This window comes from Lontra canadensis, unplaced genomic scaffold, assembly GCF_010015895.1.
Source record: "Lontra canadensis isolate GAN:19392208 unplaced genomic scaffold, GSC_riverotter_1.0 scaffold8, whole genome shotgun sequence".
In the NCBI taxonomy this organism is placed as follows: domain Eukaryota; kingdom Metazoa; phylum Chordata; class Mammalia; order Carnivora; family Mustelidae; genus Lontra; species Lontra canadensis.
Window position 1 is genome coordinate 27,777,612 of NW_022631002.1, and position 27,267 is coordinate 27,804,878.

The 27,267-nt window shown below is 54.3% G+C and overlaps 1 protein-coding gene across 1 annotated transcript; it reads right to left on the minus strand.

The window, feature by feature from the left end:
• Positions 1-1,294: 1,294 nt before the first annotated feature.
• MMP2 (matrix metallopeptidase 2) lies at positions 1,295-26,081 on the minus strand. The gene is made up of 13 exons (XM_032854451.1): positions 25,632-26,081; positions 22,884-23,110; positions 21,789-21,937; positions 20,603-20,731; positions 20,192-20,365; positions 17,314-17,487; positions 16,242-16,415; positions 14,397-14,552; positions 12,863-12,998; positions 9,209-9,345; positions 7,999-8,158; positions 3,674-3,783; positions 1,295-2,197 (listed from the first exon to the last, which is right to left on the minus strand). The coding sequence occupies exons 1-13, from the start codon at positions 25,785-25,787 to the stop codon at positions 2,094-2,096; spliced, it is 1,986 nt and encodes a 661-aa protein (XP_032710342.1). The 5' UTR covers positions 25,788-26,081; the 3' UTR covers positions 1,295-2,093.
• Between the last annotated feature and the right edge of the window lie 1,186 nt (positions 26,082-27,267).

The following is a 27,267-nucleotide window of genomic DNA, read 5'->3' on the forward strand; positions in this document are numbered from 1 at the left end:
CCGAGGTCAGCAGGTCAAGCCCTGAGTGCTGAGAAGCAGAGGCTGAAGATGGGGAATGATTTACAGTTACGGGTCAACTGCTCACATCAGGCTGAAGGGCATGGTGAGAATCTGAATCTGGGCCCTGGCTCAGCGATGCTTCATACTCAGCTACTGCAGAATCTCAAAATCTTCCAACCCCACCAGAGAAATGTGTGGCTTGCAGCTCCTTGATTAACCTCTCCGAGGCTGTACTCTCATCAAAGCATGGGGAAAGATTAATGTCTACGCCACAGGGTTGCAGAAACAATTTTTTTAATTGTTAATAATAGTGTATTAATAGATTAATAATAGCGCATTATAGTCACAATATAAACCTTGGGAGTCTTCAAGTAGGGGCTGGCAGTCCCATGTGGCGCTTTAGCCAGAAACTTGCACCGAAGACTATTTCTTTTCTTTTTTTTTTTTTTTAAGATTTTATTTATTTATTTGTCAGAGAGGGAGAGAGAGAGAGTGAGCACAAGCAGACAGAGTGGTAGAGGGAGAAGCAGGCTCCCTGCGGAGCAAGGAGCCCGACGCGGAACTCGATCCCAGGACACTGGGATCACGACCTGAGCCGAAGGCAGCTGCTTAACCAACTGAGCCACCCAGGCGTCCCCGAAGACTATTTCTTTAGTCTTGAGCCATGGGACAAGCCACAGGGAGGAGAAAAGACAACTCTCGGCCCACTAAGTTCACCCGCAGAGAGTCGTGTCTACTCCTCATCCCTTTCCCCACCAGCCCCACCATGAGAGGCCTGAAGCAATAAGTCTAATTAAAGCCAGAGGGGGCTCTGAAATAATCCTGGGCCTTCAACTTGTTATCCCAGCAGCTCTGGGATTTCCAGAGAAGGGGATCATAGCTTCCCCCTCTTTAGGTTGTCGTAAAGGTTAAACCAAGTGAGGCACGTCAAGGGCCTGGCACAGAGAAAGCGTTCTATTGATGGAGGGGATGTTACTATTGTTCACTGTTAGTAGTAGCAGTGTTAGAACTGGTGTTCTTGTCAGCGAAGAAACGGAGACTCAAAAAGGCAGGGAGCCTTGAACGAGACCCTGCCAGCAAAGTGACAGAACCCCTATGTCAAGGCTCTTTCCACGGGACAGAGGGACTCCAGCTCCCCCACTCGGAGGGCCTCTTGCTATTTATTTTGGCAGCTCTGACCTTTGCAGCAAAGATCACCTGAGCTCCAGAGGGAGCAGAGATGTAAACTTTTTACATTGTTATCCTCCATCCTCTCTAGATTCCGCAAAAACAAAACAAAACAAAACAGCCCACAAACACTGCCACGCAGTTGGTGTCTTTATTCGTACTCGTTGACATTTCCCATGGGGAACTGTTGAAGGGAAGGGGGGGACGGGGCTGAGCGGGGTTTCCTCCAGCCAGTGGAGGAAGTGATGGGTTAGGGACATACTAAATAGAGCGAATGAGAGAACCATCCCGACAGTGGGCTGAGATGCCTCGTGGAGTGACTTCAGAAAACCTGAGTCCCTCTGTCAAGAAATTCAACGTCCAAGTGGAAAAATAAAAACTGAAAGAAAAGAACAAAGTGCGTACAAAGCGATCTGCTAAGGTAGGAGAGTTTCCTAAGGCAGCCAGCAGTGAGAAGCCAGGTGTGTGGGGTGGCTGCGGGACCATGTCCCCATCCCACTGCCCCACTGCCAGGCCAGGCTGTCGGGCCACCAGTGCCCTCTTGAGACAGTCTCTGTCTGTTGGCTCTGAGGGTGCTGTCAGCCATAGAAAGTCGAGGCCGGGGGTAGAGCCTGAAGTGTGGGAGCACCAGGGCAGCCCAGGTCAGGGCTGCATTGAGAACATCAAAGCATCTCTTTGGGGGGTGGCTTTGGAGGGCTGGTGGGGTACGGAGTGGGGAGGTGAAGGCAGCTGGGAGGGGGACAATCAGCACCGTTCCTTGGGCACAGGGCAGAGTCACTCTCCAGAACCTTAAATTACCAGGGAGGGGTGAGCACGCTGGTTAAGTACAGAGCTGAAGGCTGCCAGGCCATCCGGGTCCTTCCCTGGCTTCAGGGCTCGGTCGGCAGTAGATGTCGGAGGGGCAGGGCCTGTGAGACACAGCCTGCTCAGCAGCCCAGCCAGTCAGATTTGATGCTTCCGAATTTCACACTCTTCAGACTTTGGTTCTCCAACTTCAGGTAATAGGCACCCTTGAAGAAGTAGCTGTGACCTGGGAGGAGAAAGAGGGGAGGCTGTCACCACCGTGTCCTGAGACGTGGAAGGTTCCCGGGAGCTTTGAGAGTCACCTGCCATAGGGAACAAGCTTTTCAACCAGAGAAGATCCCTTGGAGAGCGGTAGAAGGGGAATGGCTGTTGGAGTAAGTGCTCGGAATCCCTGTTTCTTCATCTTGAAGATGGGACTAAAGATACCAACCTCTTCGAGCTTGTGGCAAGGATTAAATGAGATAATATGTGCTATTATAAATATAAACAACAACACTCCACCGAGCACGGGCACAGATGAAGCACTTCCCGGAGACCAGATGTGGAACACCAGGAGGCTTCTAGCTCTGTCCGGCCTACAGATGGGTTGTATTTGGCTCACACCAAAAGGTTTTTGTTTTGTTTTGTTCTGAATTCTGAGTAAGCTGCCAACCCGTAAACATCTGGAAATTCCACACGAAAATATACATTTCTCACCTCCTTTTAAAACAGCTAGAATATCTTAACGGCACGCCCCACCCCTCCTTTCCTGCAGCAACCAGGAGAAGCAGGTGATTGGAAATAACCCATGTGCCTCCTGGTTTGCCGCAGACCCCTGTCTGCCTGCCTGCCTGCCTCGCTCATTGGAGCTATTGGCCTGGCCCCCACGGACTTGAAAATGTGGGACCCCTGACATACATGACCCCATTTACTTCCTTGAAAATCCCTGCACCTAGTAGGTGCTCCCTAGATGTCTATTCTTGAAGATAATCCTTAACCTAGCCCCCTCTAGATAATACACAGGTCTTTCTTGGACGTGTGAGACCTTCCACCACCGGAAGTTAGGGCCATGGGCTTCGCGTAGCAGAGGGGCTCGGAAGAAATCCTTGAGGAATTTAAATGCAACCTCTTCTAAAAAGGCCAAACTGGGACCCCTTTCCAGGCCCCTGCAGACCTCACAGAAGCCTCCCCAGGAAGATGTTTTGCAAACTCCAAATGCTATCCCTTGCTGATACTGGTTGTGTTTTACTCAGTGTGGGACCAGGGGCGCATGGAGGTGAGTGGGAGATCTTTGCCACATCAGCAGCAGGGCACGACAAAGTCTGTCCTGTCTCAAATGGAGCCATCATTCTGCTAATGAGAAGCAGTCACAAGGCCTCCTATGGAACCTGAAAGGGCCTGGACCAAACCCCAGAATGAATCCAGGGCACAGAGCCCATGTTTCCTGTTCCAGCAGGCCTCCTGCCTTTCCCTTTCCTGGCTCCAGGCCCTGCAGCTGTGATGGGCCTTTCTGGGTCTTACTGCCTAGAGCCGGCTGAGTGAGCGGAGGTCAGGGGTCTGGATGCCTTCCCAGCACTGGACTGAAGGGGCTGGTTTGTTTTCCCCCCCTGAGCACTGCCTGCCTCTCTGCACAATGAGGGAGTGTGTGCTTGGGAGGAGCTGGGCCCTGGTTCGGGGCAGGGAGGCACGTCCTAGAAAGCGGATGGGGGCTTGGGCAGCTCACCACCGCCCTGCAGGTCCACCACGGCGTCCAGGTTATCCGGGATGGCGTTCCAGGCATCGGCGATGAGTTTGGGGAAGCCGGGATCCATTTTCTTCTTGACTTCATTGTATCTGCAAGGAAACGGATATGAGGAACCCATGGGACCTCCCTAAAGGCCAGCCCTTCTCCAAACCTGGCTGGGAGGGCCCAGCAGCCAGTTCCTGGCTGAGCCTGGGAAATCAGACCTAGCCCTGCAGGGAGGCAGCCGGCTGGAGTGGAAGGCCAGAGAGTCAGACTGGGGTCTGGATCCCGACTCCACTACTCACTAATTACATGACCTTCAACAGTCCCATAAAAGCAGTCTTGTGATTATTGCTAATGTGTAAAGCAATGTGCTAACCGCTTTCCATATACTTTCTCAGTCAATCCTTGTGACAATCCCAGGACACGGTTATTACCGTAATATCCATTTCACAGACCAGAGACTTTGAAAGGACACCCAACTTCCAAGAGGTAATCCAACCAGGCCTGTCTGACTCCAGGGCTGCGAGCTGCTCTCTGAACCTCTACTTTACCAACTGTAAAATGGGGCTGTAGTTAATGTTTTTAATTAACATAGAGAGCAAATGAGAGAACATAGGCAAAGTGTCTGTCTCCATATCTGGTACTTTGTAGGTATTTGGGAAATGTTAGTCCCTTTCCAAACTCTGATCCCTGCTGCGGTATGAGGAGCACTGGACTAGGAGCCCAAGGACGGGTTCCAGCCTCATTATTCTTTCACTGAGAGGCTGAGAGGCTTGGACAAACTGCTGCTGCTTTATCCATCAGGTGGAGGTGACAGTCCCCATCCCAAGAGATGATCTCATCCGGGATGGCCAGGTTACAGGGCAAGATGGTTTGGGAACCTAAGCCCTGTTAGTCACAGGGCGGGCCTCCTACAACCCCCATCCCTGTTGCAGCTACCAGGGTGAGTAGTTATGCTGGGCTGTGCCTGTTACACAGCTAAATACCTTGAGTATTAGATGGCAAAGTCTTCTTCCTGGCCATGCCGCCGCCTTTTTCATTTCGGAGAGAATTTTTTAAATGCTGGGGTCACTTTGGTTCCTTTGCTTCTCCACTTACACTCAACCTATCCATTGTTCCCTAAATACTTAATGAACTCCCCCTCTGTCTGCCTGTGGTTACTGCATTAGTCAAGATAAAGGCCCGGCCTTGCGGAGCTCATTGTCTAGACAGACCTGTGTTTGAATGCCACTCGGGTGACAGCCAGGCTTTCCTCGGCCGTGCCTCAGAGTGGGTCCCCGTCCCCACGGCCAGCCTGATCACCCCGACCCAAGACACCAACAACAACGTCCCCTGTAAGTTCCCTTCTACAGGGGAGCTTTGCTTCCCCCTCTCCTCGTCACCCTGAGAACGGCCAGAAAAGCATTCCTCGATCCCAGCTGCATCATAAGGCTGCTTGCAAAACCTAACATGCTTCCTCGTGACCGGGCGTCCCAAACTCAAGTGTGTAGCTCAGAGTCCCAGCACTCCACCAACATCACCTTCCCTGACGCCCCCGCTCGGAGCTATGTGTCTTCTGCTAGTGTCCAGTCTGCCCACAGAGGGCAGGCAGGGCAGGAAGCAATCCCATTTTAGAGATGCGGAAACGAAGGCTTAGAGAAGTGAACTGATTTGGTTCCAAGTTCTGCTTCTTGGGGAAGAACACGGCATCATGGCATCAGAAGGTGCTGCCTTTGCAGGGGCCTGGAGCTCTTCGTTTAGCTCTGTCCCCAGGCTCCTACAGTGTTTCCTGCTGGCTGTCTTTTAAAGGGTTTCTTTCGGGGTGCCTGGATGGCTCAGTCGGTTAAGGGTCTGCCTTTGGCTCAGGTCATGACCTCAGGGTCCTGGGATTGAGCCCCGCATTGGGCTCCTTGCTCAACAGGGAGCCTACTTCTCCTTCTCCTTCTCCCCCCTCTCATGCTCTCTCTTTCAAATAAATAAATAAAATCTTTAAAAAAAAAAAGTTTCTTTCTCTGTGACACCCTGTATTTCCCTGCAGCTGTAGGAATTGGCAGCGTAGAGCAGATGTTAAGAACACAGACACCTGCATTCCAACTTTTCCACAGGTGTGTATCCTTGAGACACTTCAGCCTCAGTTTCTAAACCTGGAAAATGGGACTAAGAATAATATCTACCTTAAATAAGAAATAAAGGTGAAATGCACATATGCCTATTTCCCGCATTCTCGCTTAAGCTCCACAAGTTAAGGTGTGACTATGTCTTGACCACTGCCTTCCAGCACCCAGCTAAGTGCCTGGGACATAGGGGATGCTGAGTGTATATTGGTGGGTTTAGTGGAAGCTTCCAGAAGCAGAAGCAGAGTACTCCCTGACATAAGGGAGATGCCAGGCTGGAGGCAGATGCTTGTCTTCTGTCATCGGAGGCTCTCTGTCCTTCTCCTCTGGGCCCTCTGCAGACTCAGCTCCAGTAACAGTGTCAAGTTCATCAACCACCTCTTCTGGGAGACACATCTGTCTCTTCTGGAAACCCAGTCCAGAACATCTAGTAAGGCCTTCAGCTCGGCTGCTTTTAAGTAAGTGTCACTGACCTAGAGCAGGGCCTCGTGGACCCCAACTTGGGAAGGTGGGCTTGTTGCAGAAAGGGACCGGGAAGCAGGTAACTCTCCCCGAAACCCAGCAAAGCACCAGCACAGTCCGGGTGCCCGCGTACGCGCACACCCTTGCGTTCACACATGACCACATCTGTCCTGTGTGTTTACCAATCCCCCAGGAGGCACTGGAGGGAGATTAGAGAAGTCCTTCCAACACCATGAGCCGTAGACACCTGTCTTTATGATCGAATTCTGAGATTCACGTTTCTGTGTGTCCTACTGTCCTCATTCTAAGATTTGGAGAGGGGATTCAGGGCGCCTACCATGCAGAAAGGCCATTTGTAGTATGTGCTTGTGCTGAGGATTGTTCCGGAGCCTGTGGGCGGAAAGCCCGCTCCGAGGTTTCCTGGCTGACTGTGTTCTTTCTTGAGGCTTGAGATATCCATCAGCTTGAGTTGCTAAGTGTCTTAGCAATATGTCTGGAATTCCTCCCTGACACCGGCAAACAGCTTCTGAATGCAGGGCAGCTGGGGGCGGGGGTGGAGGGGCGCAGGGAAGGGGGAGAAGAGAGAGGCCTGGGAGGGTAGCTGGACTGTTCCAGGAATGGCAGACAAAGAGCCCACCAGAGGCAGCCACAGGAGGGATGGAGGAACCAACCCCTGCTCCCCCCACCCCTTCCCGCTAACTGAATGACCCTGAGGGTACCGGGGAGGAGCGTGGGGTTAGGGCACAGGAGATGTGGTCATCGTCCTGGCTCTGTGGTCAACACACTTGCATTTAAGTAACATAGACCACGTTATTTAATTTCTTTGGGCCACCGTTCCCTTGTCTGGGAAATATGAAGAAATTATAATGAAACCCCGGAAGTCTGGGCGGCCTTTCACTGACCCTTCTTGGATATCGGGCTCCCTGACCCGTAGCCCTGACCGTGGCCTCTTGGAATTGATGACCTAGAGCAGGGAGCTACCTGCTTCTGAACTGGCCCCCTGCCAGTCTGTGCCCACAGACACTGCGCCCGTGGCAGACACACCAGACACACCTGCTGCTTCCCAGGGGAGCCCAACTTAGATGTTCCTGCAGGCAGCTGGGGCACCCATCTCTGTCTTCATCATATTTCGTCCTCTGCCCTCCCCCTGCCTTCACCACCGCTATTTCAGAGGACCCTGCTATCTTAGGCACAGTACTGAACAGTAAAGAATAAATAGCATGTGCTCTGGGAGCCAGAATTCCAAGGTTCAAATCCCAGCCCGCCACGATGTGGCTGGGTGACTTTAAGCTAGACACCTAACTTCTCTGAACTCCAGTTGGCTCACCTGCAAAATGGGAATAATAGTAACAATACTGATCTCATAAAGCCCTTGACATAGCGTCTGGCATATAGAGTCAGAAGTAGCAGCTGTTAGCGTTATTTTTATTAACCCCTTCTGCAGCAAGTCACCCCCAAATGGAAAGCTCCAGACCAGGCAGACATGGGCCCTATCAAAAGCCTTTGGAAAAGGAAAGGAGGTTCCGACCAGCCCTGTACCAGCAGTGTGCTGTTCATCCTTCGGGGACCTCTCAGAGGGCCTGCAGCTCTATCAAGTTAGAGGTCAGAGAGGGGGTATCTGAGGCCCCAAACCGCCTACCCTAAGGCAGGAAGCCTGAAACCATAGAGCATCTTCTCCACGTCCACACGCTGGCCCCACTGACCTCCTTTCTACTGCCCCCCCCCCCCCCCCCCCCCGCCTCCGCGCCCTCCCCGCCCACCCCTCACCTCCAGAACTTGTCTCCGGCGAAGATGTAGGTCTTCTTGTTCTTGCTCCAGTTAAAGGCCGCGTCCACACGCTGAACATCAGGGGGCAGCCCCAGGCTGGTCAGCGGCTTGGGGTACCCTCGCTCCAGGGTGCTGGCTGAGTAGATCCAGTATTCATTCCCTGGGGCGGAAGCAAAGTTTGTGTTGGTTCCTCGTGCTGGAATCCCTCAGCCTGGCCTGTTCCTTCCGTCGTCTGACTGCCGGGGGCCCCGCTGTGGCCATTCTCAATGGGGACACGGGGTCCTGCTCACTTCCGGTTCAGTGCCCAGAATCCGGTCTCCTGTATACGGTTTTACAAACTGCTTATCTGGCCGAGGAGGTGAGTGGGGGCGGTGGGGTGCCTCCAGCCCTCGCTCACGCACCAAGCCACGTACCCTAAATGTCACACCTGCCATGAGACCTTCTCCTAACTGGCACCACAGCCCAGGACCCCTCTGGGATGGAGGAGGTAGGGAGCTGGCTGGGGGAACACATAACCCATCACACTGCCGAGCCTTTGGGCCCACGTCTCAGACCTGGGCAGGCTCCTGTGGGTCCTCCCTCCCCAGCCACAGCCTTACTGCATTTCTTTTTAAAAACCTGCTTTTCCATCTCCCCTGCTAGCTTGTGAGCTCCATGAAGTCAGTGCCTGGTCCCCCGTCACACGGTAGGTTCCGATGAAACCAGGGCGAGCAAGGTTTCCTAAATGTCGGCCATGGGACCCTACCTCGGTTGTTTTTACCACTTACAGAGATTTCCCGTACTATTATTTACTTCCTTCTTTGCTTTCGAGGAATTTATCTTATAATCCATAGAAAGACATTTATTTTTTGGAAATAAATTCACTTTAAATGTTAAAAATGACACGACCTTTTAAAAAGTTCCAGCTAAAATTGCTGTCTGCCGAAGGCTCTAGTACTGGAAAAGTGTTAGAGACACCTCACTGAGCAGTGATTTTGCTTCTAGAAGAGGAGTCGGAAGGACTGAAAATGAAAATGTAATGGAACATTCACTCCGTGGGCTAGTGCTGTTTGATGCTGGGTGTCTGAGCCCTTCTACCTGAAGCCCATGCTTCCGGAGCTAATGACTGAGAGAACAGATCCAGAAAGGAAAGGGAGCGCGCACAGGTGCACAGGAACCCTGGTGCAGAGCCCTGGGGAGCTGAGGGCGAGGCAGAGCCCTTCCCACACACCTGCAAAGAACACAGCTTTCTCCTCCTGTGGGGCCTCGTACACCGCATCGATCTTCTCTGGGAGCTCAGGCCAGAAAGTGGCTACCAGCAAGGGCCCCATGGGCTTGTTCTGTGGCATCACCGTCCGCCAGATGAACCTGGGGTAGGGGGCAGGGGACAAAGGAAACCACACCTTCCATCACTCTGCAGCTGTTCCCACATACGCCTCCCCAAACCCGCTCAAAAACTTCCCAGTGGTGGTATCTCCAGAGGGGGAGGCGAGGTCAAAGGCACATTGGAAAGGGACTGGAGAATGGACAGAGCCCCTTCTGCAAGATGCCAGGGCTGAGAAGCTCCCTGTCTTGCTCCCTCCTCCAGGAAGCCTTCCCTAACTACCTCTGTCTCTACCATAGTCTTCCTCCTCTGAGGCTTTTAACACTGAGTGCCTTGGAATAGTAGTTTGATTGTTTGTTAAAATGTCTCTTACTGAACCAGAAGTCCACTGAGGCAGGGGCAGATGGTACTCCAAATATTTCCTGAATTGCAATGGAATGGACATGTGCACTTTGGCAAGGGTGAGAACTATTATTATTTATGGAGGGCCTACTAAGTGCCAAGCACTTTGTGTGTCTTGTAAAATGCAATCTTCACAGTACGACAAGATACTATGCACTCTTGGTGGTCTACCAGCATCTGTGATACGTTTATTTCCCTAGCATCCTTCCTCACCCTACTCCTGTGTTTATGATCCAAGCTTGCCCACCTTCAGACCCCATCCCCATTCTGATGAGCTTAAGCCGCTGGTCTCCAAGTATGATCCCCAGACCAGCAGCATGGGCATCATCCGGGAACTGGGGAACACAACTTTGTTGGGTCCCACTCGGGACCTATGCACCAGACTCTCTAGGCTTGGGGCCCAGCAATCTGTCTTAACACGCCTTCCAGATGATCCTAACACATGCCGTTGTTTGAGAACCGCTGGTCTAAGCCTATCAGCATTTCTTGGTAACTGGCATTGATTCAGCCGTGACGGCATGATTCATGTGGGCCCACGAGATTGAACAGACTTGGAATTCACAGCTGGGGAACCTCTCACTCTTTCCTGCTGGATGTGGCCAAGGAAGCCTGCGGCCCCCTCCACGCACCCCCACCCCGGCCTCTGGCAGTCACTGCGTGACCACGAGGGACCCAGCCTTCAGGAAAAATCAATGCAGAGGATAGCAGTGGACAAAGGCATCACTGAATCACTGAAACGTTTTCCATCCCACGAGGCAGCCCTACCTCTGGACTTCATACCACGTGAGAGCAGTTTCTCTCTGCTGTGTAAGTTGGTTTGAGTTGGGGTTCCCTCTTCCTGGCACCCCGATACTGTAAGAAGGTATCACCATCTTTATCCGACAAATGAAACTCAGAGAGATTATGGTATTGCCAGGATTCAAACCCAGGCCTGACTCCAAGATTTGAGTTTAATTTTCTTGCCTATTACCCTTCTCTTCCCTCCCCTGGCCCCGCCCCCAGCTCAGTGCCTACCACCACCCGTTCTGCACATGGGCGGTGCTTAAGTATTTACTGGCTAATTCAATGAACCCATCAAACATGCATCAACTTCCTTTTGAAATGACGCTGTGTCAAGCCACAGATGGCTCCAAACCCAGGCCTGTGCTCTGCGCCCTTTCCCAGGTCTGCATGTCTCAGCTCTGAACATGGTCAGGGCCTCCCAAGTGGGAAGAGCTCCAGGTTAAGGACTCTATTGGGGAGGGGGGCCCGATGGTACCTGACTTCTCACTGCATTTTGAGTCTCCCCTCTCTCTCTGCATCCTGGCCATCTCCCTGTGGGCCAGAAGACTGGAAAAAGCAGGGCCCTTGTCCCCCAGCACCTAGCCCAGGGCCTGGACCAGAGGAGGAGGTCCTTCACGAAAGTTCGCAGAACACCTTCTAGCCTCATCAGGCTCTCTCTCTCCCTCCCTCAAGCCAGGAATTCTCACATCTCTGTGGCTCTGGTCCTGCAGGGTCCCCGACCCAAACACCCTCCCAACCTGTCAGTTCATCACTCCCTCCGGATCCGCTTCTAGTTTAAAGGCCCTCTGAAGTGCTGCTTCCTACTCAGAGCCTTTCCTGACTCGAGGTTGTCCAGGCAAGCATTTTCCAAATCCTTCTGCAATTCCATCCTTTCTCTCAGCTGTGGACTGCTGTCAGCTCTCCCTGCCTTTGTTTCCCATACTTGACCGCTGCTACTCACACTTCAATGTGCCTAAGACTCATGGGAAATTTGCAAAAATGGAGATGCCAGGAGCCCACTCCCAGAGATTTCAGCCAGAGGGCGTGCGGGCAGGTGCAGCAACCCACACTCCTAACATTCACTCCCTAGGGAGCTCTGGCGTAGGAGGCCCTCGGACCTCTCTTTGAGAACGCTTCTCTAGGCATTAAGCGTACCCTCCGCTCCCAGCACACCACCTCCACCCCAGTTCTTAAAGCAAAGTAGCTGCCACCGTAGGTCCCAAATGGCTCGTTGCTGACAATCCTAGCTAGTGTGATCGCATACACTTACCCCGTGTCAGGCATTATTCTAAGCATCTAATCTTACAGCCTCGAATCCCAAAAACAGCCCCATGAAATAGGTAAGAATACTAGTCCCGCTTTATAGATGAAGAAATAGAGGTACACAGAAGACTCATAATTAACTTGCCTATATTCACGCAACCAGTAAGCCGCAGATCCTGGATTCCAACCCAGCTAGGCAATCTGGGTCCAGAGCCCATTCTGTCAATTACCACACTGGATGGATGGAAGGATGGATGGATGAATGGATGGGTGGATGGACGATGGATGGATGATGACAGACCAATGGGTAATAGATAAAAAGATGATGGATGGATAGATGATGGGCAAATAGATGAACGATGGGTGTATGTATGCATGTATTTATGTACAGATGGATGATGGGCAGACAGACACCTTAATGCAGTCCCACATTATGTCTGCCATTCTCTGGGAGGGCTAGGGTGGCTGGGTGAGTCTCAGCTCTTGGCTGATTGAGCTGGGGCCTTTATCTCTAGCACAAAGGCGACCACATCTCCCCTGTGGTTACTTGCTCCCCCTCCAAGGAACGATCTGGCTGTCTGGGGTCAAGGCCATTCCAGGAGAAAGCCTTTGGGAGCCTGGATTGTTGTTCCCAATTCTTCCCTCCACCCCTATTTCAAAATTCTACATCCATGTGCGTTTGCCATGTGACCTCACGGCACCACCCTTGACAGCAGGGGTTGGGGCTGGCCGTGCGATCTGCTTCAGTCAATGGAAAATTCTCAGACATGATGTGAGTGGAGGCTTTAAATGTGCTCATGTGGTTTGATTCGTCCTCTTGTGCTTGTCATCTGCATCGAGCAGCTGCTAACCCCGGGAGAATGAGGGACGTGCTGAACATCCTCGAACCCAAACCGCAGACTTGAACCCAGACAACCAAAGCAAAGAGAGCAGACCCAGAGACTAGGAGAGAGCTAAAGAGATGTCTGTTGCCATAAGCCACTGACATCTGGGGGCTGTCTGATACCCGGAACAAAGTGCCTCTACAGGCCATTCTATGAAGTCCCCAGTAGGCTCCCTGACCGAGGGTTGGCGAGGCAAGAATCACAGGGAATGGGCAGAGGGCAAAAACAAGGAGCAAGCTCCCACACTCACCGGTCCTTAAAGAAGAAGATCTCCCCACGGATCTGAGAGATGCCATCGAAGACGATGTCCTGCTTGCAGATCTCAGGAGTGACGGGTCCCAGAGTTGGAGTGGGGCCGGTGCCTGTGCCGGTGTCAGGGGAGGCCCCTGGAGAAGGAGGATGTGACCTCAGACCCTCCCAGGTCCAGCGACTATCCCCACCAGGCTGAGCTCCCAAGACCACCTACCCCTGCTGGCGAAAGGTCAGAAAAAATAGTATTCTGGCCTTGGAGTGAGCGTGGGGAAGACACAGAGAGGACGCCTGGACGTGGTGCGGGGAGGAAGTAAAGAGAAACCTGAGTCTTGACAGAGGCTGTTGGCTGATGTCACCCTGACCAGTCCCCACCACCATTATTACTATCATTATTACTTCTGTTTTACAGATGGGAAAACTGAGGCCCACAGAGGTTGAGTGACTCGCCCAACCATTCAAACCCAAAGCTCAGGTTCTCAAGCCTGCAGGACAGTCAGGGACATCTGCAGCCATCTCTGTGTCCAGCACTGGGTGTGTGGAACTTTCTCCAGGATTCATCCCTTTGCCCCTCATGGCCAATGGCCACTGTTTAGAGATGAGGAAACCAAGTCTAGGGAGGTAAAGACCTGCTCCCTCTCTTGCTGCTGGTGAGTGGTGGACGCATGCGAACCCAGCGTCTATCCCTGGATCTGGTGTTCATTCCCAAATCCATGTGCCCCTAGCCCTGTCATCCAGCACCACTCCCGCTGCTGTGACTTGGTCCAGGACCATTTTATAGCTACCTTCTTTTTTTTTTTTTTTAATGGGCCCACTCTAACCTCATTGTAAGTGTTAATAAATTTGGCACTGGTTTCAAGCTCTGGTGGGACTGTGCCTACTGCACATTAAAGTAAAAAAGCAATCAGGGGCTCCTGAGTGGCTCAGTCGGTTAAGCATCTGCCTTCAGCTCAGGTCATGATCTCAGGGTCCTGGGATCAAATCCCTCTTCAGGCTTCCTGCTCAGTGGAGAGCCTTCTTCCCCCTTTCCTCCTGGCTCATGCTCTCTCTTGCTATCTCTGTCTCTCTCTCACACATAAATAAAATCTTAAAAGAGAAGAAAAAAATTGGCATGAAAACCAGACACTTTCATTCCCCGTAACATCAGGGTCTTTCTATACACTGGGCAATTCTGCCCTGTGTTTAGCTCGTTAAACCTGGATTCTAAACCTGGTGACCCTGAGCCAGAAGGGTCGTTTAACTTGGGCCTCAGTTTACACATCTAGAAAATGGGGGACCAGTTTCTCCCCTGCCGACCTCGCGCAGTGGCTCTGGGAATCCAAGAGGGGCGTGAATGCTGGTGTTATTTGAAAAGGAAAAGGACCATCCAAAGGAAAGGGGCTAACCCTTGGGGGGGGTTGTCTGCTACCCCCAGACCAGATCAACGCTCCTGCCACCTGCCTTTGTCTCCTGCAGTCCTGGAGAACCCTGGGCCTCCATCCCAGGCTGCAGGCTGCCCCAGACCCCCATCTGGAGGCCCCCAAGCTGAGGGTTACCGTAGAGCTCTTGAATGCCCTTGACGTCGTCATGGGACAGGCGGAAGTTCTTGGTGAATGTGTAAATAGGCGCCATCAGGGCTCCAGGGTCCTCCGAGTGCTCCAGCCCCATTGCGTGGCCAAACTCATGGGCTGCCACCAGGAACAAGCTGTACCCTGAGGGCCGCAGGAGGGAAGGGGTGGGGGCAGAGAGACAGGGAGAGAGCTGAGAGAGCAGCGAGGCTCTGGCCCCAGCAGTGGGGACCTTAGCGGGGCTGAGAGCTCTGCGGTTGGCTCATATCCATTCTTCTTTCTCCTAAGAGTTCCGGGACCAAGAGACTATGCCCATTGCCTTCAAGTAGGGCTAGCCAAAGTCCCTTTGTCCCCTTCCAGGGTGGGCTTCCTGGGAGCTATAAAGGAGAGCAGGAAGCGGCTGCAAATCCTCTACTTCAAGTCCCGTTTGTTAAAAATCCCGTTCTCTGGCTCTATGTGTTTCTTTACAAAGAGTAGGGGCAAACCTTGCATGCCCGGTCTCCAAGGAGGTAAGAGAGTGGGTCTGCCATATCTCCCCCAGGAAGCAGTAAAAACCACTCTCCCTTGGAGTGGCTGCCCAGGCTCGGCCACAGAGAGCAAACCCCATTTCATATCCTGCTGTGGGATGCATTGAGTCTCCCCAAAAAGATAAGTGGGGTGCCTAACCCCGAGCACCGCGGAATGGGAACTTATTTGGAAATAGCTTCTTTGCAGATAAATTCAGTGAAAATGAGGTCATCCTGGGGTACAGTGGGCCCTTAATCCAATGTGACTGTGTTGTTCTACGAAGAGAAGATACATAGGAGGCCACGTAACAAGAGAGGCAGAGACGGGAACAATGTAGCCCTCAGGGAGAACTTGGCCCTACCAATGCCTTGACTTTGGACTTGCAGCCTCTAAAATGCACGAGAATAAATTCCTATCGTTTTAAGAAACCCAGGTTGTGGCATTGGGCTATGACAGCCCTGGGAACCTAACGTACGCCCCAAGGTGCCACACCAGCTCCAGAGTCTCACGCCATTTACCAGCAGAGGGAGACTCCGGCCTCTAAGGAGAAACTGGGGCAGAGTCAGGCCCCAGCATGCTGTTTGACAGGGGTTAAAAAAAACTCCTTTGTCCAGCCTCTTTCAGTTAGCATGATCCAAACTCCACCTCACTGTGAGTAAAAAAGAAGAAAAGTCACAGAAAAAGAGGCTGATCGAATTCTGACCGGCCACGGACCAACCCTCTCACCTGGCCATCGGGGCCATCAGATCGGACCCCCAGGCAGCCTGCTCACTGCGCTGACCACATGGTAAGGTCATGGCCTACCTCCTGGTCACTCTCCTGCCCCAGCCTGTGTGCCCTGGAGGGCTGAGAGCTGTCTCAGGTGGCTCTGTCCTTAGCACTCAGCACTGTCAGAGAACCCCCATTCACAACTTGGCCAAGGATGGTGTCGAGGGGGCAAGGAAGGCTCGGGGGCTCTCTTGTGCTGTGTGGACAGTGGCATTGGAGAATGAGATTAATTCCGTTTTCTTCCCTTCTCCTGCCCACCCAGCCCCTTGAAGGTGGGATGCCCCATAGAGGAATCATTCTCTGGTATAGGGTACCCTGTGCCCAGTGCTGAACGTTTGGGGTAGTAAGAACCCACTGGAAGGGTGGTCAAGACTGGAGGGGAAAGACAGCATCTCCGTGGTTGGGCAGGACCTCCGCCACCACCGTGTCTCAACCAACACAAACGGGGGTCTGGGGGGTTGGAGTCTATGCCATAAGTGGTGGGGGTGCTCTGGAAGGTTTCTGGTGCAGGGGCGGGGCGGTGTCTGGTGTTTCTGCCCAGTGGTCAGAGCCTTGTACCTTGGTCGGGGCAGAAGCCCCATTTGCGGTCATCGTCATAGTTGGCCGTAGTCGCACACCACATTTTGCCGTCACTGCGGCCCGCACTGGTACAGCTCTCATGCTTGTTGCCCAAGAAGGTGAAGGGGAAGACACAGGGGGCGCCTTCTGAGTTCCCGCCAACGGTGGACATGGCTGTGGAGGGAGGGACATGGGTCAGGGGGCAGTAAGGCATCTGAGGCCACCACCAGGGAATGACACAATGCGGACTTTAATGAGCCACACGTCCGGGGTACTCGCTCAGCCCCGGGCCCTGAAGCAAGCACTTTATACATGTCTCGACAACCCTGGGCAGTAGGGACCATTCATTACCCCCCGTTTCATGGATGGGAAAATGGAGCTCGGAGAAGTAAAGAAACTTGCCTGAGCAGTTATTGCCAGAAGTGTGAGGGCTAAGACTCAACCCACACAGGCAGATTCCAGAGCTGTATTCAGCCTCCCATGGATGGGGCCAGAGGGACCCGAGGCAGAAGGGGCTGGGCAGAGCTAACGGTGCCCACCATACTTCCTTAGACCGTGAGCGCCCTCACGCAGGGTCCTGGGGAGGACCTACCTGGGTCTCCTGCAGAAAGCAGGTGTTCGGTAAAGATCTGCTGGGAGAAGCAGAAAGAAGCAAGGAAAAGAGGGAGGAAGAAAGAAAGCAGGGAGTCCTTACTGTAAAACAGCAACTGAAGGCTAGAGATGCGGATGAGAGCAAAGAAAGGCAGGGAAGAAAAACTTGAAGATGAGACGGGGAAAGAGAGAGAAAGAGAGAGAGAGAGGATTACCCGGGAAGCTGAGGGAATGTGGACCATTCAGACAGGGTTCTGAGCTGGCCAGATGTTAGGCATCCCCAACTCAGCTCAACGGGCTACTGGTGCCCATGCACTGTCTGTCCTGATGTGGGTGCCCACGCTGTCCCAGCCGCTAAGCACTCTGGCTGGCACCCCAGTTCTGGGGAAAGGAGGTCGGGGTGGGGAAGGGGCTCTGGTAGGTTTTCTCTCACAGGTTAGGCTGCCGGCCCCGAGGGGCAGGGAGAGGCAGCGACACCCACCGGTCTCGGGGCAGAAGCCATACTTCTTGTCACGGTCATAGTCCTCAGTGGTGCCGCACCAGCGGTAGCCGTCTGTGCGGCCCTCTGTGGTGCAGCTGTCGTAAGATGTACCCTGGAAGCGGAACGGGAACTTGCAGGGCTGTCCATCAGCGTTGCCACCCATGGTGAACAGGGCTGGGGAGGCGGGGAGAGAGGGGAAGAGTGCAAATGTGAGAGGCCACCCGCCTGCCTGGCTGGGGATCAGCTGGGTGCCTGCATGGGGATGGCGCTGGCGGCCAGGTCACACCTGCGAGGTTATAGCATCGTGAGAATATTCAAAACCGTCTCCAGTGGTGGGGGACTTGGTGCTTCTCCGGGCTCCTGGAGAGCATCCTGCCTCCCTGGCCAGCTCCATCCCTTCCCAGAGACCTTAAGGATGCCTGCCTGAACGCACCCAAACCCCCTCCTCCCAACAATGAAACGGTTAAAACCTGGCACATAGCACAGGATCTGCAGAGCCCGGCCCACACCTCAAGGTCACGATCCAAGCTGCGTGGCCGTGCCCACGCCATGCAGATTGTGGTTGGCAGGACCATAAGAGTCTTTCCATTGGAGAGATAGGAAAACAGTTCTGAGAAGCCTCCTGGTCCTCCTCTCTCTCTTGCTCACAGTCTTTAGCACACGTGGGCACGCGTGCACGCTTGCACGCACACACACACACACAAACACACACACAGGAAGCTTCACCTTTCAACTCCAGGGGCTTTCCTGGATGGCCTGCTGTGGTCCCTGCTAGACAGAGAGGAGGAGCAGAGGAGGACAGAGGGAACGGAAGGGAGGTGGTGTCTTCAGAAACCTTTTAACACGCCCTCTGAATTCCCTCTCCAATCTCCCCAGGACAGAGGCTAGGACTGGAGAATTGGGGGGAGAGTGGGGTTCAGAGTCTGGGCTCATCTGCGTGGGTTTTCCCCCCACTCCCCCGTGCCTTCATCCACCCCAAAGCTACAAAATGATGTGTCTCCGGAATTGCCAATGAGCAAAACCACAAGTGCGTAACAAGGACAGTCTGTGTGCAAAGGCGCCAGAAGTGACCTCATCAGCCCCCCGTTAACTCCACCATGACCAAAATGGGGGCCAGGGATCACAGGATCAGGGCCCCATATCCTCACTACTCCCCTCTCCCCAACCAGGAGACCTTCCCCCGCAAGGCTGGAAACAATGAGACACCGGGGAGAGCCCAGACTGAAGCCAGAGATGCCTTGGTGGCCTCAGAGAAGGAAAGGCAAAGTGTTAACCTCCACAGAGGCCAGCCTCTGCCTTTGGCCTCCCGACAGCTGCAGGTCTACCCCCCAGGAAGCCCCCCATCTCCTTTCAGATCCAGCCCCCAACAAGGATAAAGAAAAACAGCCACTGACTCAGCAGTCAGGAGGGCCTGAGTAACCAGAACATCTATCCCAAGACCCAAACCCGTGCGTGTTCTACGTATTTGCATCTGGCTAAAGACCAAGTAAATGGCTAATGCCCAGTGCAGGGAAAAACCAGACTTATGAATTACAGCTGTTTCCACTTCCACGATCAAGGCATTCTGTTCTAATCACAGGGACTGACACATGGCATGGTTAAGGCTGCTTGAATCCCTCCTGGGAAAAGCCACATACATAAACTACTTTTGTTTAAAAGTTTCTGACTCATGAATGGTCAATGGCTTGAACTCTTACTTAATACAAAGTATTGTGCGAGATTTGGTATTAAAAGTGTAAACAGGAACATGATTAACTAGCTCTTTGTTCCCTCCCTTCTGTTAAGATGGCTGGTGCTCAGCGTTCAGTTGCAGCGGGGTCAGAGAGAGTCACAAACTCGTCAAATTACAGCTGAAAAGACAGAGGCATAGCTAGATCAAAGAGTCTTTACGGGATGGAGAAGAAACACGTATCCACAAAGTTAATTTTTGTTTTTTTTTCCCGTGTCCCCCCCCAGTTTTCTGGGCTTTTGACCTCTAGAATCATCCAATCTAATGACGTGACCACGTACGAAGATGTGCACGCTGTCTTTTTAGGATTTCTGGTTAAGGAGTGTGTCTCACTGTGAAGAACATATTAAAAAAGGATTGAGTGTGTAGGTCAGTACCTTACCCCCTTAAAAAACTTCTCCCTCTATATGGTTTCAAAATATCTGAAGATGTCGTGTCCCAAGCATTGGCAAAAACACGTACGAGAATACTGAGTCAGGCCTACTTCCTTTGCCAAGACACAGAGATGGAGACACAAGCAAAGACAAAGACTCGGACAGATATGAAACTGCCCCCACATCCAGATGTGTGTGTGTGTGTCACACACACACACATGCACACACACACTGGAAGAGTTAGCATCAGGACCAGGAACAATCACTGACATTCTCAGGGCCAGAGTCCCCAAGCTGGGTTGGATACCAGCCTCAGTGTCTGCGTCTTGCCTCCCACTCCCGCTGCTGGGCTTTCAATCCATCCCCCAGCCTCTCCTCATGTCTTTGAGGCACGCCCCCCACCCCTGCCAAATCCTGGTCTGGGGGTAGAGAGTGATTCTAGAGAGAACCACCGGGCTTTGAGTAGTTCCAAGTTCATTTCTCACACATACTAGAAAAAACATAATTAGCACATCAAACCTGTGATTTCACAACTATTATTGCTAACAGCAAAACAAACCAACGAACCAACTGGTTTAATGACAGTATCACGTAAATGCGTGGACAAAAAGGACGCAGCTGTGGCTCAGTTGGGGGGGTGGCCTGCGCGAATGAGGCAGTGGGGGGATGCTGGCTGATGGGCAGCATCAGGCCTGTGGAGGAGTGGTCATGGAGTGGGGGCGACCCAGGGAGGTGGAGGCTGAGGAGGAAAGCCTGGGGCCAGGCGGTCGCTCACCTTCGTGGGGGCAGAAGCCGTACTTGCCATCCTTTTCGAAATTGTAAGTGGTGGAGCACCAGAGGAAGCCGTCGGAGCGGCCCGTGTCTGTGCAGCTGGTGTACTCCCGGCCGTTGAACAGGAAGGGGAACTTGCAGTACTCGCCATCGGCGTTCCCATACTTCACTCGGACCACTGTGGGCAGCACAGGGTGGGCGGTCAGCCCCTCCGGGCGCTTCTTTGGAGACCGGGATTCTGACTCAGCCGGGTTATGGGACCTCCCTCCCACTGGCTGGCTCTCTGGTCCGATCAGAGCAGATGGAGGGGCCCGAGGTGGCCAGGGAAGCCACAGTCCTTGTGGCCAAGGGACAGCGAGGCATGAGGGGGACCAGAGAGGAGACCCAGGCGTGACCCGAATATTCACTCTCTTACCTTGCCCTTCTCCCAGGGTCCACAGCTCATCATCGTCAAAGTGGGAGTCTCCCCCAACGCCGGGACCGGGAGCAAAGGCATGAGCCAGGAGCCCGTCCTTGCCATCGAAAGGGTATCCGTCTCCATGTTCTGCAACACACAGGGTGTCGGCTTCCAACTGCCCCAGCTGGGCCCCGAAACCCGGCCACACTCCCGTCCGTGGGCCCTTAGCTGCCCTGACGTCCATCCCCTTCCCTGTCCGGTGTGGTTATTCAATCCTGGGAACAGAGCATCTCAGCAGAGAGTTCCTGACTTGACTGTTATCATCTGATGGTCTGCGCTGTCCCCTCAAGTCTATATTGGCTCCCCGTTATCTCTACCGCTGACCTTCACTGTCCATATGACGGCCGGCGACATCATACCTACCCACAGACTAATACGCCCACCCATGTCCTCGCAACTCTCTACTGTCCCTCATCTGTACCGTTGTCTGTATCATCTACCCCACACCCACACTGCCAGTCCAGCCCTGTCGCTGACCCTCAAGTCATCCCATCGCCAAAATCCACAATGTTAACCTTCAGCTCTGCGTTGCCACCCAGAAGCACGCCGCCTACCCGCCTATCAACACTGTTGCCTGTGCCCGTGTCATTTACCCACATCACGCTACCACTCACTATGTCCACACCACCCACCTTCAGGTCCACACTGCCGCCAGCGTTCACAGGACCAACCCACACGGCGTCCTTGGTCCCTGGATCTAGCCCACTTCCTCCCAAGTCTACACTGCTCCACTCTTCCTTACTCACTCTCACATCTAGAATGCCTCCATGTCTGCCAGCATTAGCCAAGAGAACTTTCTGTGATGATGGGGTATTCATTGTGCCGTTCAGTGCAAGAGCCACTGATCTCATGTAGCCACCGAGAAGCCAAAACGTGGCTAGTGTGATGGAGAAATGGAGTTTCCAGTTCAGTTTAATTCTAATTAATTTAAATGTGAATGGCCCTATGCCCTAGTGGCCACCATGCTGGGCGGGGCAGACAGACCACCGGCCTTCAGGATCCCACTGTCACGTCACCTGACCCCATATCAGTGTGGCCGCCCAGTGTCTACGCCTTCTACCCTCCTGTCTAAGCTCTGCTCAGTATCCCGGGCCCCCCTGATGGCCAGACTGCCCCTCTGTCTCTGCACCCCTCTTCTGCCTACCCCAGCGGCCGAAGTTGATCATGATGTCCGCCTCCCCATCGTGGATACGAGAAAACCGTAGCGGAGTTACGTCGCTCCAGACTTGGAAGGCACGGGCAAAGGCGTCATCCACCGTCTCAGGGTCCAGGTCCGGTGTGTAGCCAATGATCCTGCAGGGGGTAGAAATGCATGCGAGTGTGTCTGTGTGCACGGGGGAATGGGAGTGTGCACGGGGGAATGGGAGTGTGCACATGCACGTAAGTGTGCACGTACGTGCCCAAACTTGTGTGTGCCGCTGTGTGACCGTGCAGGAAGGGGTGTGAGTGTGCATGCCCGCGTGCCGTTCCTGAGTGTGTACCTGAGCACGTGAGGAGTGCGCAGGTTGCTGTGTGCACGTCTGAGTGCATGAGTGTGTACACGTGGGCAGGTGTATGTGTGCGTGTGGAGCAGAACTCATTGGGAGAACTGCCCACCCAGAATGCCTTAAGCTTTCGTGGAGCCCTAGACCAGCCCGCATCCCCATGCCCCCAGCTCAAGAGTCTCCTTTCTCACCTCTGGCTGGTGGGCAGGGAGGCTATGAGACAGAGAGTTTACCCTTGGAATCCAGCATGAGCCATACAGAACAGAGCTCTCAGCCCAACCAACGACCCATGGTAACAACTCAATGATAGAATATAAAATTCAATCAGCAGCCAGTCATCAACTCCCTCCACCCTGCCCTAGCGAGCCTGTCTAAGAACAAGAGTGACTAGCATTCCTTATGCTCTCACTGTATGCTGGACGCTGATGTCTGTCTTGATATCCCGTTATATATGGGACCAAGCTTAGTTCCCAGAGAACCTACAAAGAAGGTTATGTTTTAGCCCCATTCTGTTGACTGGAAAGTCAAGGCTCAACGCACCAGAACCTAAGGAGCCCGCTGCCCCAAAGCCAGTAAGAGCTTGAGATTCAAGCTCTGGTCTGACTCTACTTCCTAAGAAATTTATTGACAGAACTTAAGGGGCCAGGCCCTCACCGGCTACTCCCCGGGACCCCAAGAAGGGAGAAGTCAAGGCACAAAGAGACCCAGTGTCCCGCAGCCCCGGGGCCCTGTTTCCAGCCGCCCAGCCTTGGCACCTGTATGTGATCTGGTTCTTGTCCCACTTGGGCTTGCGGGGGAAGAAGTTGTAGTTGGCCACGTCGGGGTTGCCACAGCGTGGCTTCCGCATGGTCTCGATGGTGCTCTGGTCGAGCTCCCCCGTCTGCGGCAGCCCGAAGAACTTCTGCATCTTCTTTAGTGTGTCCTTCAGCACAAACAGGTTGCAACTCTCCTTGGGGCAGCCGTAGAAGGTGTTCAGATATTGCTAGAAGAAATGAACACGGCACCCTACTGACCCAAGCAGTCTGGGACCCAACGGTCCTGGGTAACCTCCCGGGATCCCAAACCCGCTCTGTCACCCACCAGCTGAGTGACAGGAAAGCTGTAACACATGGCACGGAGTGGGCGCTTACTGTATGCCCCATATAGCAACTCCATAATGCGTTACTCGTACTACCTCCCTCATACAGAGAAAGACATTAAAGCACAGAGAGGTTAAGAAACTTGCCTAAGAACCCACAGCTCACATATGGCAGAAGGGGATTCGGACCCAAGCCATCCGGTTCCGGAGCCCATGCTCGGAACTCCTAACTCTCTGCCTCTCTTCTTTAACTCTGCCCACTCTTTTAATTCACCCCACTGCTGATGACGGCGGGACTGATTCCCTCACTTTCCTTATAAAGAGATTCAAGGCTTATGTGTCTGGACTCCAGGAGCAGACAGACCCGGGTTCAAATCCCGGAGAGGTCCTTTCTAAAAAGAAAATCATCCCATCCTCTGTGCTCACTGAGATCTAAAGCAAGCAGGCCTCTAGGGAGTTTCAGGGAAGAACGAGCTCATTTATCTGTTCAACAAATGTTTTTGACTCCTACCGTGTGTCAAGCCCTGTGCCAGTACTGGGGAGAAACTGGTGAACATGGCAGAAGTTTCTAGTCTCCAGGGTTCAGACCCCGGTGTGGGGAGGCAGATGGACCACAGTCAGTGGAAAATGGGATGTGTGATGTGTGCCATGTCGGAATAATGAAAAGAACCCAGAGACTTTATTACAGGGCCCCTAATAAAGTCTTTTTTGGGGGGGGGGTAGTTAGGAAAGGGGAATAGAGACCATAATAATAGTGACAATGAGAATGATGACAAATATATCTCTTGCTGAGTGATTACCATGACCCGGGTACGCTTCAAGGTGTCCCAGATGACCTTCCCCTTAACCCTGAGACCCCACCATCATGCTGTTTGCAGAAGCAGCTGAGAATGAGAAGTGAAGTCCATTCCCCAAGGAGGCCAGTTGCTCGTGACTCCCCGACGTGAAGCCAGGCAATGTAAGTCCAGAAAAGGCTCCTCAAGCCTCCTCCTGCATGGCCTCCAGGCTACACCAACTTCCCCGTGCTGTAGGAGGTGTGGGGACCCACCAAGATTTTTCAAGGCTCCGGAGCTCACCCTCTACCAACAGCCATCTCATTGTGCAGGCCGGCTTCAGGCCCCTGAAATAAGGAGCCCCCTATAAATGTAAGGTCTCCCCACCCATTTGCCCAGCAGGGACAGAGCCCTGTATGCAGGGAAGAGGAGTGATGGTGTCACATCTCAAGAAGGGGTTCCTTGGGTGACCAGAGGGTATGAAAGTCCTGTCCTGGGCTGGTTGGGGACAAGGATGCAGGAGAATAGATTTCTCTGGTGGCTGAAGGAATAAGGAAGCAGACGTCTTGCAGGCTGGAAGGCACATCTGGAGGGGTCCCTGGCCCCGAGGCGCTCACAGGGTGAGAGGAAGTGCACCTCTGATGCCCCCAGCCCCCTTGTGTAACGCTGCGGTCTGTGGCAGGGCACCGGGGAGCTCCTCCAGCCGGCCCAGCTTGCGGCAAAACAACCTCTGAGCCACAGCTCGGAGCCCTGCCAGGAGGGAGGGCGGGCTGGCAGCGCTCCGACCAGAGCTCGGGGCTCCATCCGCCCCCGCCCCACGCGCCAGGGCCCTCGAGCACCCGCCCCTCCGGGCGCCTGGCCGGCCAGTGGCCAAGTTCAGTCCTCTGTTTCTCCAACCCCGCTGCAGAAGTTCGAGGAAACTTTCCGAGGTGCAACCCTTGACCCTCCTGGCCAACTGGTCCATTGAGCCAGGTGAAAAAGATGCGCTCTCTGCTTCCCTCCTGCCTCCCAAACTTGCCAAAAGGTCCGCTGCAGGGCCTCTCTCCAGTTGTATGCCAAAGGTCCCTTGACGTTGGCCAAGCTCTGCTCTGCCCTGAGTTGCCAGCCACACGCGTGCCAAAGTTAACCCAAATTGTGTGCCAAAGGACCCTCTTCCCAAAATCTCACAGGGGTTCAAAGGATCCTCCGTTTTCAAAAGAGACCCCTTTCAGGCCTTTGGCCAAAGGCCTAGGAAGACGCTTGCCAAGGGCCTGTTAGCCAACCTCCCAGATGTGTCCAAAAGTTGTTTACGGAGCGGCTCCCGTGCCAGATCCCCCAGATACTAGACAATGCCGCCGTTATTTACCGAGGAGCTCCCTTCCAGCTGTTTGCCAAAGCGTCCCCTGCCTACCACCACCGGCGAGAAGCCCACCCTGCCGGTCTCCGAAGTTGCCAAGTTGTCTATCAAAGGCCTTCTCCAGTTACTAAGGCTCCCTACAGTTTGCCAGAGATCCCTCCCTCAGCCAGCCCGAAGAAAGGCCCCCCCCTCCCCAAGCCATTTCCCGAAGCTCCTCCCCACGCCGCGTGCCCACCGCGGGGACGGCCGCTCGGGAGACCCCAGTCCTCCGAAGTTTCTCCGAACTTGACTCCCGCCTGCGGGCGCTGCGACTCACCACGGCCAGCTCTTTGTCCGTTTTGGGGGCGACATCGCCAGGGAACTTGATGATGGGCGACGGCGCGGCGGCGGCGCGGCCCCACAGGCAGCCCAGCACGCAGAGCACCCGCAGCGGGCCGGCGAGCGCGCCCCGGGCCCCTCGCGCCTCGGTCATTGCGCTCCCGGGCCCCGAGCGTCGCCCGGGGGGTCGCTGGCTCGGTGCGTGTGGCCGCGTCGCCGCCTGGCTGGCGCCTGCTCCGCCGCGCGGCGCTGCGCTCCGAGGGGCCGCTCGACTCGGTGGCCTGGGGTTGGCCCGGCTCAGCGGCGCATGGTCCGGCCCCCGCGCCCCCAGCCCGCGCCGCCGCCGCAGCCCGTTCCCGCCGGTCCTGGCAGCCCCTTTGTATGTTTCAAGCCCCAGATGCGCAGCCTCCAGCCACCGCCGGAGGAAGTCTGGATGCAGCGGAAACAAGGAGGGGGCAGCCGCCAGATGTGGCCTGCTGGGCTGGGAGGGCGCGGGCTGCGCAGGGAGGGGGGCGCGCTCAGGCCCGCCCCGCGCCGCCCCGCCCTCCCTCCCCTCTCTCCTCTCCCCGCCTCTGAGCCCCACCGCCCGCCGCCAGCCCCGCCGCTCCGGGCCTCGGCGTGCCCCGTCCCGTGCGCGACCTCGGCACCCCTGCGGTCCAGCCTCAGGACCTCCTGCGGGGAAACATCTGGAGCGACCCCCCTAGATGCTCCACGTCCTGAGGCCTTAGAGCAGCGTTCCCGGAGGGGACGGGGTGGGGGTGGCGAGGGCAAGATGGCCTGCTGGTCCAAGATGGGGAGGCCCACTCAGAAACAGATGATCCGCTGCATTGTCAAGGGAGATTTCAGAATTTCAGAGATGAGGACAGAGAGCAGGGTGAGAGATGGACAGTAAAGGAAAGAGAGAGATGGAAACAGGGAAAGTCTCTCCCTCTCCGTCCCTCCCCTCTTCTCTCCCCCCTTTCCTTCCCTCTTTCCTTCCTTCCTTTCTTCCTACTGCAAATACTGAAGCATTTGCTTGGCCTCGGGCATGATGCTGGGAGACACTTGGAAACACAGCAGTTACCGTCCCTGTCCCCTCCCTCTCTCAGGGAAGAGAATTAAGTGCTAAGGGGAAACTCCAGCAGGCTGTGGGAACATCTGTCCTCTGCCCCTAAACTGGTACACATGGTCGGAGAAGCGTCCTGGAAGAAGGGACACGTGGCTTCTGAACTACTACCTACAGAAACACAGGAGTGTTGGGTGGGGTTGAGGTGGGAGGGATGTTTCAGACACAGTCCTGCAGAGGTCCAGAGGGAAGACAGACAGCAAGAAGTTCCCTCTATCCGAAATGGGTATGGTTGGGGTTGGGGTTGGGGGGCAGGGTGAAGAAATGGCACTGGGGTCATCAGGGACCCGTTTGAGGGACAAAGTCACAGGCTGCAAGGGTCAGGAACCATCTGCCAGTGAGAGCCTTCTGGGGTCATGGTGATGAGTCTGGACTTTCTCTTGAGAACCAGAAAAGCCTCCGAAGGTCTCAGTGGGCTTTGGACATGCACAGGCTTGCCTGGAGGCCCTGTGCTGCGGGCCTGCCAGTTCTCATTTTGAAAGGAGGCCTTGGGGAGGGACTTAGCCCCACGGGGGTTGGGGGAGGGGAG